Source organism: Carassius auratus, chromosome 5 (genome assembly GCF_003368295.1).
Source record: "Carassius auratus strain Wakin chromosome 5, ASM336829v1, whole genome shotgun sequence".
Lineage (NCBI taxonomy): Eukaryota > Metazoa > Chordata > Actinopteri > Cypriniformes > Cyprinidae > Carassius > Carassius auratus.
The window spans coordinates 3,158,095-3,169,966 of NC_039247.1; the positions used below are offsets into that span (position 1 = coordinate 3,158,095).

The 11,872-nt window shown below is 41.5% G+C and overlaps 1 protein-coding gene across 1 annotated transcript; it reads right to left on the reverse strand.

Moving 5' to 3' along the window:
* Positions 1-780: 780 nt before the first annotated feature.
* On the reverse strand, positions 781-11,371 carry LOC113087172 (endoplasmic reticulum chaperone BiP-like). The gene is made up of 6 exons (XM_026255563.1): positions 11,232-11,371; positions 10,455-10,897; positions 7,386-7,621; positions 3,564-3,621; positions 3,292-3,459; positions 781-1,337 (listed from the first exon to the last, which is right to left on the reverse strand). The coding sequence occupies exons 1-6, from the start codon at positions 11,369-11,371 to the stop codon at positions 781-783; spliced, it is 1,602 nt and encodes a 533-aa protein (XP_026111348.1).
* Positions 11,372-11,872: the final 501 nt, after the last annotated feature.

Sequence of the window (11,872 nt, forward strand, 5' to 3'; positions counted from 1 at the left end):
TCAAATTAAATAAATACATACATCATCCTAAAATTAATATGTCTTAATAAATACTAAAGAAACTGAATAATCAAATATAAAAATACTACACTATAATCTTAGTATATGAACTACATATAAATTGATCCATAATAGAAATTCAAAAAGTGATTCATGTTGTTTTTGATTAACATTAGTGAAATAGGTGGCTACAGTTTATTACTCAGTTTATAACAAATCCACTGATTTAATATAATGTTGCACATCCAATTGGCTTATGTTTACGTATTACACAACAGACTGTGTACTTTGACATAAGTGTGTGTGTGTGAATTTGACCTTATTATAGCAATAAGCTGTGAAAGACAACTGAATTCAGGATTGCATGCATCTGAGAGGCGGAATTTGTGCTCGCACTTCGGCTGTGTCCGTCAGAGTGAACACTTCATTGAGTACTTTTTCACGGCTTACTGTGAATAACTCTTAATGTGCCAATAACAAGTACAATAAAGTTAAAGAAATTTAACACTTTAGAAAATCTATTTAGAAGATATAATCATGATACATGTCAATAATTTTTTTTCCTGCACCCTCAATCAAACCTCAAACTGGGCTGACAGAATCTTCAGCAGAATGAAGAGAAAATTAGACTACAAACGCAACTCTTCCCCCATGTTTTTCCCTGAAGAGATCTGAAGCTTTAGGTTCGCCTGTCTTGTATAAAAATGTCAGTGTGTTTAATATGTACACTTAGAGAGATGAGGGCATCATGCGACTGAAAACGTTGTAAATCTAGACGATTTACAACTCAACCTTTCCATCTTCATCCTTTGGTGGCAGTCCGCCAGCGCTGCCGTACAGCTTGCTTATGATGGGCTGCATAATTTCCTCCAGCTCCTTCTTCTTGTCCTGGAAGTCTTCAAGATCTGCATCCTGGTGAGACTCCAGCCACTCGATCTTCTCCTCGATGGCCTTCTTGATGGCCTCCTTGTCTTCGGATGACAGTTTGCCACCCAGCTTCTCTTTGTTCCTAATCTGGTTCTTCATGGAGTAGGTGTAGCTCTCCAGCTCGTTGCAGGCGTCGATGCGCTCCTTCAGCTTCTTGTCCTCATCAGCAAAGTGCTCGGCCTCCTTCACCATGCGCTCGATGTCCTCGGGGGTCAGACGGTTCTGGTCGTTGGTGATGGCGATCTTGTTCTTGTTACCTGTGCCTTTGTCCTCTCCGGTGACACGCAGAATGCTGTTGACATCAATCTCGAAGGTGACCTTAATTTGGGGGACACCGCAGGGAGCTGGAGGGATGCCGTCCAGGTCAAACATGCCTAGGAGGTTGTTATCCTTGGTCAGCGGACGCTCGCCTGGAAAGATTGAGGGAAAGAGTGAGAACAGATTCTACTCTGAATATTAAAGGCACCACATACCATATACCATATTGCTGTCGCAGCTAGAGGTCACATTTTCAAAACAATAAGAAAGGCAAAGCTTGACAATGCTATAAAAGAGAGTGAAATAATGGCATCTGTCATTTTCACCATCCAATATTCAAGATTTTTATTCATCACATACACAATTATATAGAGTATATATAACCAGCAGTGAAATGTGAGTCAGTTCCGCTCCATGGACATTGCAATTATTAAAGAATACAACACAACATAAATATAAATTAATATGTATTAATAAAACTAAACAATAAAAATATTATAAAATATAAATAAGATGTATACTGTAGAATTAAATATAGAATTGAAAATGTGCAGGAAAGTACACTGTAGTCTTAAAGATTAAGATACACAGGAATGTACAAGAGGCAAATGTGCAAACAGATTGACACTATCAGTATGCCAATGTGAGGTAGGGAATAATACATATCTTACTTATCAAGTGAATATTAAATGGAGACATGTAGATGCTGGGTTTTGAGTTTAGGAGCCTGATGGCCTGGGGGAACAAACTCCTAAGTGTTTCAGTTTTTGCCATCTGGCTACGGAAGTGAAAAGATATGAACACACACCTAGAGCAGTGTTCATCATTTATGCTGCGGCACCCAGGGAGCAGTTGGGGGTTCGGTGCCTTGCTCAAGGGTACCTAAGTTGTGGTATTGCCGGCCCAGAGACTCGAACCCACAACCCTAGGGTTAGGAGTCAAACTCTCTAACCACTAGGCCTCGACTTCCCGCAAAAGTAATTTGTAAAGTAAAGTGTTTTTTTTTTCCCTGCTGAACATTTGGCAGAACACACCACAAGAGCTGGTGCGCTCATGAAGCTCAGGCATCGTGGATTTCAAAACACCATTGCCTAGCATCGATCTGCCAAATCTCCACCCTTTACCCAACAAAATGGATGAACAACTTCTGCTCTCCTGGACAAATAAGGATTTCACGGAAACCTGGCTGAATAACGCCATACTGGACAACCTGTTAAATATGTTGAGATTCCAACTGTACAGAGCAGACCGTGATGCAGAATCAACAGGGGAAAAAAGCGATGGCAGGACATCATACACTTTCAGTTTTGATTGTTAAGACAAGAGCAATACATACAGTTGGCATCTAGTCATAGCTGGGGGCGTGGTGAGGGTGGAGTAGGTGTGGGGGAAAACACAGTGATCATTGTGTGTATTTGAATGACAAAAATGCACATATTGAGCACTCATTCCCAGAGACACATAGAACAATTGTAATCTCTTTTAACTTTAATATTCATATATACTAGTCCATATCAATATTTGATTCATTGTATAACTCTACTGTAGATGTATTCATTCAAAAATAGACAAATTCTGTGACGTTCTGCTTTATACAGCCAGATCCATTTTTGACTGGATTCCGTGATTCAATCACTTCGCAAACACAGACGGGGTGAATTTATGAATGAAAGTGTGAAAGTTCTGACACAAAACGAAGTTGCTACGTATCCTCATGCTTTTTGAAGTGGGTATACGGAAATCCTTGGCCTTTTCTAGTGGGTAACGGCATATCACGTAGACCCTGGTCTCCGGCATGGGAGGCGGACACACTAACAAGGAGGCTAAATGGCTACAGCCACTAGCATCTGTCGCTAGTGCGTCTCTTGAGATCGGGGAGTGAGGTTTACCTGCACAGCACTACTCGTTGGCCTCCGTTACAACTACACCAAATAATGTTCTTTTTAGCACCATCAAATGACCCCCATAACAAACCAGCAACATTTTTTGCTTTGTTTTATCTTCAAAATCAAAAACTAAACCATTAAAACCATTTTCATGTAAACTAACTAAAAAATTGAGAAAAGTAAATTGAGAATTAAATCAAGTAAATTAAGTGTTGCTCACCTTCATAAACTTTGATGGTCACGGTTGGCTGGTTGTCAGAAGCGGTGGAGAAGATCTGGGATTTCTTGGTGGGCACAACAGTGTTCCTGGGAATGAGTTTGGTCATAACTCCTCCGACTGTCTCAATACCCAGGGTCAAAGGGCAAACGTCCAGAAGCACCAGGTCACCTGTTCAACACATTTCAGTCCTCAATCATCTCACAAGAGACTTGGTGTGGTTATACAGGCCAGCCCTAGACGTGGTCATCATTAAAGGTTGTAGAGGGACTCACCAATGTCTTCTTCTCCAGAAAAGACTCCAGCCTGGACAGCAGCCCCATTAGCCACGGCCTCGTATAATTTTATAACAAGTGCAGCAGTCATAGTTGTGCATCTCAAAAAATGAGCCGGATGTGTGTTTTGTATGAATGGCTTGGTTTAGGTTATAACCACACTGTGATTGTGTCTGGTCCCCGAACTGGAAAATACAAAAAAATGTCCAAACCAAATTAAGATGAACAATTTAACTCAGGTTCAACAAATAAAAAACAGATGCAATACAAATAAACAAATGATAAAGCTGGCTTATTGAATATAAGGTCCCTTTCTACACACTTTTTGCAAATAATATGATCACTGATCATAATCTAGATGTGCTGTTTGACAGAAACCTATCTAAAACTTGTTGATTAAATTATTTTAAATGAGTCCACCCCCAAAGGTTACTGTTATAATAATGAGCCGCGTCTAAAAGGCAAAGGGGGAGGTGTTGCTTCAATTTATAACAAAGTTTTCAGGATTTCTCAGAGGGCAGGCTTCAAGTATAACTCGTTTGAAGTAATGGTGCTTCATATAACATTATCCAGAGAAACAAATGTTAATAATAAATCCCGTTATGTTTGTACTGGCTACTGTATACAGGCCACCAGGCCACCATACAGACTTTATTAAAGAGTTTGGTGATTTTACATCAGAGTTAGTTCTGGCTGCAGATAAAGTTTTGGTAACACTTTAGAATAGGTAACACTTGTTAACTAATAACCACGAAATTTCTCTCAATAAATTCTTAATTTGCTTATTAATAGTTAGTAACACCACAGCAGTAATGACTTTATGAACTACTTTACTTCTAAAATCGATACTATTAGAGAAAAAATTGCAACCATTCAGCCGTCAGCTACAGTATCGCATCATACAGTGCACTATAGACCCCCTGAGGAACAGTTCCACTCATTCTCTACTATAGGAGAGGAAGAATTGTATAAACTTGTTAAATCATCTAAACTTACAACATGTATGTTAGACCCTATACCATCTAAGCTCTTAAAAGAGGTGCTTCCAGAAGTCATAGATTCTCTTCTGACTATTATTAATTCCTCATTGTCATTAGGATATGTCCCCAAAACTTTCAAACTGGCTGTTATTAAGCCTCTCATAAAAAAACCACAACTTGACCCCAAAGAACTAGTTAATTATAGACCAATCTCGAATCTCCCTTTTCTGTCCAAGATACTAGAAAAGGTGGTATCCTCACAATTATATTCCTTCTTAGAGAAAAATGGTAGATGTGAGGATTTCCAGTCAGGATTTAGACCGTATCATAGTACTGAGACTGCTCTCCTTAGAGTTACAAATGATCTGCTCTTATCATCTGATCGTGGGTGTATCTCTCTATTAGTTTTATTGGATCTTAGTGCTTCGTTCGACACTATGGTTAATTTTTGGAAGGGAACATGTGATGGACGGGCCTCATCTTGGCCTTTTTATGTTTTTTTCTTGGTGCCGGACTACTGTTGTCTTGTCCCGAGCAAAGTTATCTATCAGTTATGATCATTTGCAGACAGCTGCAAACATGAGGTGAGAAAGAGTGTGCGCACGGATGCGGGAATGTCGCGTCACATGTTCTTCACCTGTCTACTATAATTATGTATTAATGTTCATGTTTACGCAGTATAGAGATCGCTAACATATGTGACCAACTGGGCGGCAATGTTATCAGAAAGCCAAGAATTATGGGTAAGTTTGGCCCGTTTACATGGTATGGCATGATAGGCTAGTGTCCTGGCATGAAAATAATGAAAAATTAAGAGTGAAAAACAGAATATAATCCTACATTTCCAGTTTCTCATTATTTCTATGGACTCTTTATAATGTAAATGTATCATGTAAATGTATTTAAATGTTAATGTATTTATCTAAATGTATTTACATGTTAAATATGTAAAGAAACTGAAATTAAGTTGGTTGTTACTACTATTTAAATTATGTAATTGTTTTTGCTACCAAAGAACACTGATTTTGCACAATTCTTCCTTAATACAAATAAAGGAGGCAGAATTTCATTCAATCTATGTGCATTTCATTTACGGACATGGCTAAAATACATTACATGTGAGAAGAGACATTACAAAATCTTTTGGAAAACAAAAAAAACATTTACATATTAGATGTGAGCATGGTGTATAATTCTAACATGACGCCATGACAGACCATTTAAAATGACTGTTTTCTATTTTAATATATTATAAACTAAATAATTTATTCCTGTAATCAAAGCAGGATCACACTCCAACATTTCATAGGCAGGTTTGCCTGCAAACACAGTCACTACATAAATTGCAATGTAGCCTAGATGTACAACATTTAAAACTGATTAACGTTATGCTTTAGTAAATTGGTAACTTAAGCTCATTTTCTAGCCATGTCATGCTAGTTAACATTTATAGAGAGTAATTGTAACTTACCTTTGTGAAAATGCTTTGAACACACCATCATGTGTGTTGGAGTTTTATCGAAGGTAATCTTGGCATCCTTACCACTGCTATCCATGCCATTTGTCGCCTTTTTGTCACCTCTAAAACCGCTGGGCCATGGTGATGAATGAGCTGATGACACCAGGGGGCCGACAGGCGTAGACTGCACCAGTGGGTGAGGAGCCAAGATGGAGCAGCACAGCCGCAGAGACAGGGTGACATCGAGGATCCGGAGGGCCTAGGTGGAGCAGAAGGCTCAGGCGACCAAGGCGGAGGCGGGGTCCTGGAAGACCGCTGTGGAGCCGGAGCGACCGAGGATGGAGGTGGAACCAGAGGGAAGGAGGAGCCTGACAGAGCCGGAGGGATGGAGTGACGAGGTGAAACAAGAGGAATGGAGTCCCGAGGCGGCGGATGGTCGACGACTGACCAAGCTGGAGCCGGAGGGACAAGGGAGCCCAGTGGAGCAGGTGGGATGCCAGGCCACGATGAAGACGAGGGAGCTAAGAGCCAAGGCGGAGCCACTGGGTCGAATGACTGTGGAGTCCAGGGCTCGGAGGCTCGAGGCAGAGACAGGGCCTTAACACGCCAAGGCGGAGCTGGAGACTGGCAATCCAGCGGCGAACCATCGCGCCCAGATGGCGCGGACTGAGGGTGAGCTGCGGGACTAACTGGCACCAGCAGAGATGATGTCGAGGAACTGGCTGGTCTAGGAGGAGGAGAGAGAGGAAGGATGGGAGGAAACACAGGAGGATCAGGGCTGGACGGAACCAGCGGAAGTGAAGCAGAGGGACTGGCAGGTCTAGGAGGAGGTGGGAGAGGGAGGCTGGGAGGGAATACAGGAGACACAGGAAATTCAGAGCTGGGCGGAACCAGCGGAGAAACAGAAAATTCAGGGCTGGGCGGAACCAGCGGAGAAACAGAAAATTCAGGGCTGGGCGGAACCAGCGGAGAAACAGAAAATTCAGGGCTGGGCGGAACCACTGGAGAAACATAAAATTCAGGGCTGGGCGGAACCAGCAGAGAAACAGAAAATTCAGGGCTGGGCGGAACCAGCGGAGAAACAGAAAATTCAGGGCTGGGCGGAACCAGCGGAAATGGAGCATAGAAACTGACTGGAGGAGGTAGGAGTGGGAGACTGAGAGGGTATACAGGGGGATCAGGGCTGGACGGGAACCAGAGAGAAACAGGAAAATTAGGGATTACCTCCATAGACCAGTCCATAAGGTCCATAAGTTGCTCCATATTCTTTCCCGAGACCGCATACAGCTCACCCTCAGTCACGGAAGTGTGGGCAGGGCTTTCCTCCACGCCCTCAATTTCCACGAAGACTCCCACGATGCATGGTGTTGCCGGCTCACACACCTGGTCAGTCGCACTCTCGAGATCCTGCTTCTTGTCAGTGAATGGCTTGGGCTCTGCGGCTGCGGTGGGCTCTGGCTCAGTTTGTCGGGAAGGTGGTTGGCTGGTCTCTGGGTCGGGAGTGGGGCTGGAGATATCCTCTTCGGCGGTGCTGAAGGTGAATGAAGATCCATTTTTCGCCAGCACCCACTCCACAAAAGCGGCAAAATCCTCTTGGGACCGTTCGCTGGTAGGCGTGCCTTACACCGCTCGCTCAGGCCGGTGAAGAAGAAGTTAGAGAGCGAGCGGTCGGGGAAGTGGGTAAGGCACACCAGATCTAGAAAGTCCCTGGTATGGTCCTCCAGTGAATGGTCCAGTTGCTCCAGGCATAGGAGACGGACTGCTGGGATTTCCCAGAGGGGAAAAAAATATCAAAACCCAAAAAGAAGGAAAAACGCTGCTAAATAAACTGAACTGCTTAGGTCCGTGATTCTGTTACAAATTGGTGTAGTGCTAAACGAAAGGATAAAGTGCTCGAGGAGGATATGGAACAAATGAGGAGTTTACTAGATGACGAAGAAGACAAAGTTACATTAACATACAGGTTCACATTTACATTCATTGACACATGTACAAACAATCACGGACGAGGGAGAACTGAACAGACTGGGTATTTAAACACGTAATGAGGGAACTGGAGACAGGTGGGGAATAATCAATTACCAAAAACAAGAAAAGGAAGATGACCAAATAAGGAAACACAAGTTCATAAACGTAACACAATATTTAAAACGATTCAGTTCGATTTGGTGAACTGGTTCAAAAACATCCGGTTACGTCGAATGATTTGTTCGCAAACTGGATATGACAAACTGTTTTGTTTTGAACTCTCTCACAACAGACACGGAACCAAAATCTATTTTCGATGCTTCAAACTATGCTAACTGACCCTCTGATGTCACATGGACTACTTTGATGATGTTTTTCTTACACTTCTGGACATGGACAGTATACCGTACACACAGCTTCAATGGAGGGACTGAGAGCTCTCGGACTAAATCTAAAATATCTTAAACTGTGTTCCGAATATAAACGGAGGTCTTACTGGTTTGGAACAACACAAGGGTGAGTTATCAATGACAATTTTCATTTTTCAGTGAACTAACCCTTTAAGACTGTTTTTTGGTCAAGGGTCAAATATATATATATATATATATATATATATATATATATATATATATATATATATATATATATATATATATATAAAGCTAAAACTGTCCGATCCTGCAGATTTGCTTTATTCAACATCAAGAAGATCAGGCCCTTTCTTTTGGAAGATCCTGCACAACTCCTTGTTCAAGCTCTTGTTCTGTCCAGGCTGGACTATTGCAATGTTCTTTTGGCAGTTCTTCCAGCCAGTTCTATCAAACCTTTACCATTAATACAGAAGATACATTTTAATGAGAAGAAAAGAACACCTCTGCTCATCAATTTGTACTGGTTTCCAATAGCTGCTCACATAAAATTTAAGGCATTGATGTTTGCCTACAAAACTACCACTGGCTCTGCACCCATTTACCTAAATTTATTACTTCAGACTTATGTGCCTCTAGAAGCTTGCGTTCTGCAAGTGAACGTTGCATGATTGTTCATCCAAAAGAAGCACAAAGTCACTTTTATGGACTTTTAAATTAAATGTTTCCTCCTGGTGGAATGACCTCCCCAAATCAATCCGGACAGCTGAGTCCTTAGCCATCTTCAAGAATCGGCTAAAAACATCTCTTCCATCTTTATTTGACCCTCTAACTTTAACACTCACTATTCTAATTCTATTCTTAAAGAAATCTAAATACCTTTCTAATCTTTTTGTATTATGTTTTCTTTTCATTTATATATATATATATATATATATTAAGGGTGTATACAGGTATTCGTATTGAACCGTTCAGTACGAGGCTTTCGGTTCGGTACGCATTATGTACCGAACGGTTCATTGGAACTATTAATTATAGTTATTTGAAAAAAAAAGTGAAATATAATGATATGCATTCAACAAGATAGCCCAATAACCCAAACAACGTAACAGGCAACGCCCCTGACACCCCCGAAGAAGAAAAAAAACACCAACTTATATGTTTATGTTAGGCTATTCAGTCAGGCGCTCGCTCACTCAGTACGCGCTGAAGGCTCGTTGCAAAATAGCCAATGCGTTTAACAGACCAGGAATAGAAGATCCTCCAATAACCAACAGGTCTGGTGTTTGGGTGCACTTTGGATTCCCTGTAAGCTATAATGGTGATGGCAAGAGAGTGGTGGATAAAAAAACAACGGTATGTCGCATCTGCAACATCTGGGTACACCAGCGGGAATACAAAAAAAAAAACACCAGCGGGAATACTTGAAAGATGTCAACTCATTTCCTCCGACATCACCTTAGTGTGTCAGTATCTGGGAATTACCATTCATTCTATCATCACCATTATAGCTTACAGGGAATCCAAAGTGCACCCAAACAGACCTGTTGGTTATTGGAGGATCTTCTATTTCTGGTCTGTTACATGCATTAGACATTTCGCAACGAGCCTTCAGCGTGTGCTGAGTGAGCGAGCGCCTTAGGGGCCGTTCACATATCGCGCCTAAAAACGCATGGAAAACGCTAGGCGCGTCTTTCTCCTCCTTTCCAAAGCGCTCGGGCAGAAGCGCTCCTGAAGCGTCTGCCTTTGCTAAGCAACAATGAAGTGCTCTCTCCATGAGACGTGGATATTTCAGCAAACGATAAATGGATTTGCAGCTCTAAAAATCGCTTCCAGTAGGTTAGCGCTGCTACTAAATTTATTTCAGAATTGCAATCCATATACAACTATGATCAGCTGTTCCTTCATCTTGGCTGAGCTTTCAACGTTGTTATGGGAAATGATGAAGCTGATTGGTTAGTTCTTGTCACATGACCCGCGGTGCGCTTGCGGCATTCTAAAAAGTTGAGATGTTTTTACATTTTGCTGTATCTAAAACGTACCGAACTGAACCGTGACATCAGTGTATCGTATCGAACCGAACCGTGAATTTTGTGAACCGTTACACCCCTAATACAAGCCTCTGCAGTCTCCTTCATTTTAGTCAGAACCATAGCAGAGATTTCCTCAGGGGTGAAAGTCTTCATCTGACCTGATCCGATGTCCAGCTGGATGTGAGGCTTGTTCTTCTTCTCAAATACCTGGAAGAGACACAGCAGGTGTTTAGTGTCCTCGTTGAATACAAAGAGACAAATACAGTTCAGACACAGGCTGGCAGACATGTGTACCTTAAAGGGGAAGTATTTAATATCCTGCTGCACGGTCGAGTCGCCCCATGTGCGGCCGATTAACCTCTTGGCGTCAAAGACGGTGTTCTCAGGGTTAGAGGTCAGCTGGTTCTTCGCAGCGTCTCCGATGAGTCTCTCACCTTCGGTAGTGAAGGCCACGTATGACGGAGTGATGCGGTTTCCCTGATCATTGGCGATGATCTCAACACGGCCGTTCTTGAACACTCCAACACTGGAGCAAATTAATATAGAATGAGCACAAACTCATATGTTAAATATAAATAGAGAAATGTTTTAATGCTGAGCAATATATATATATATATATATATATATATATATATATATATATATATATATATATATATATATATATATATATATATATATAGTAATAATGTTTGTGTGTGTGTGTGTACAACTAAAAGAATATATATGTGTGTGTGTGTGTGTGTGTGTGTGTGTGTGCACGCGTGCGCGGGGGTATGTACAGTATATACACATACAAAAACACACACACTATTAATCAAGTGAACCCTGTATATGAATCCAAACTCTTAAATTCTCACCAGGAGTAGGTCGTCCCGAGGTCTATTCCAATCACTGTCCCAACAATTTCCTCCTTGACACTTTCCTTCTTGTCATCCTCTTTGGTAAACCACCAGCAGGAACTACCGGCCACCAGCAGGAACAGGCAAAGCAATTGCATTTTGATGTTGATCTTGTGTCAAATGGTCACTGTTTTCTGTAAAGAGTACTTTAAACATAATGGTCACAGGTCAGGGCATCTAATAAATGCCTGTTTGACATCTGATAGAAAAAGTCCTATAGACATATTGCAGATGAGCACTTTTTGTCTTGAAGAGGTAAATCACTGACTGGACTGCATTTGTGGATGATAACATTGACATTTTCACATCCTCTGTGCTATTTTATATAAAATGCTGCATAGATAATGTGACCATTGTGAAACAGATTCACATCTTTCTGAACAGCAAGCCATGGTTGACCAAGAATGTAAAACTCTTGCTGACATGCAGCAGTACAGTACAGCCATAATGAACTTAAAAAAGGTCATCAGGGATGCAAAAACAACCCACAGAAAATCATTTCACCAACTTGGATGGCAGGGGATTCACTACATCACTGGACAGAACAACAGCAGTGCTTTAGAGGCAAAGCAGCTTAACTAGTTCTTCAGACACTTTGA

Coding starts and splice junctions, on each gene's coding strand:
- LOC113087172 (XM_026255563.1), bottom strand. CDS start 11,371: ATGCAATTGCTTTGCCTGTTCCTGCTGGTGGCCGGTAGTTCCTGCTGG. Junction 10,898..11,231: donor CTCGGGACGACCTACTCCTG/GTGAGAATTTAA, acceptor AATTTGCTCCAG/TGTTGGAGTGTTCAAGAACG. Junction 1,338..3,291: donor GACCATCAAAGTTTATGAAG/GTGAGCAACACT, acceptor CAATCTTTCCAG/GCGAGCGTCCGCTGACCAAG.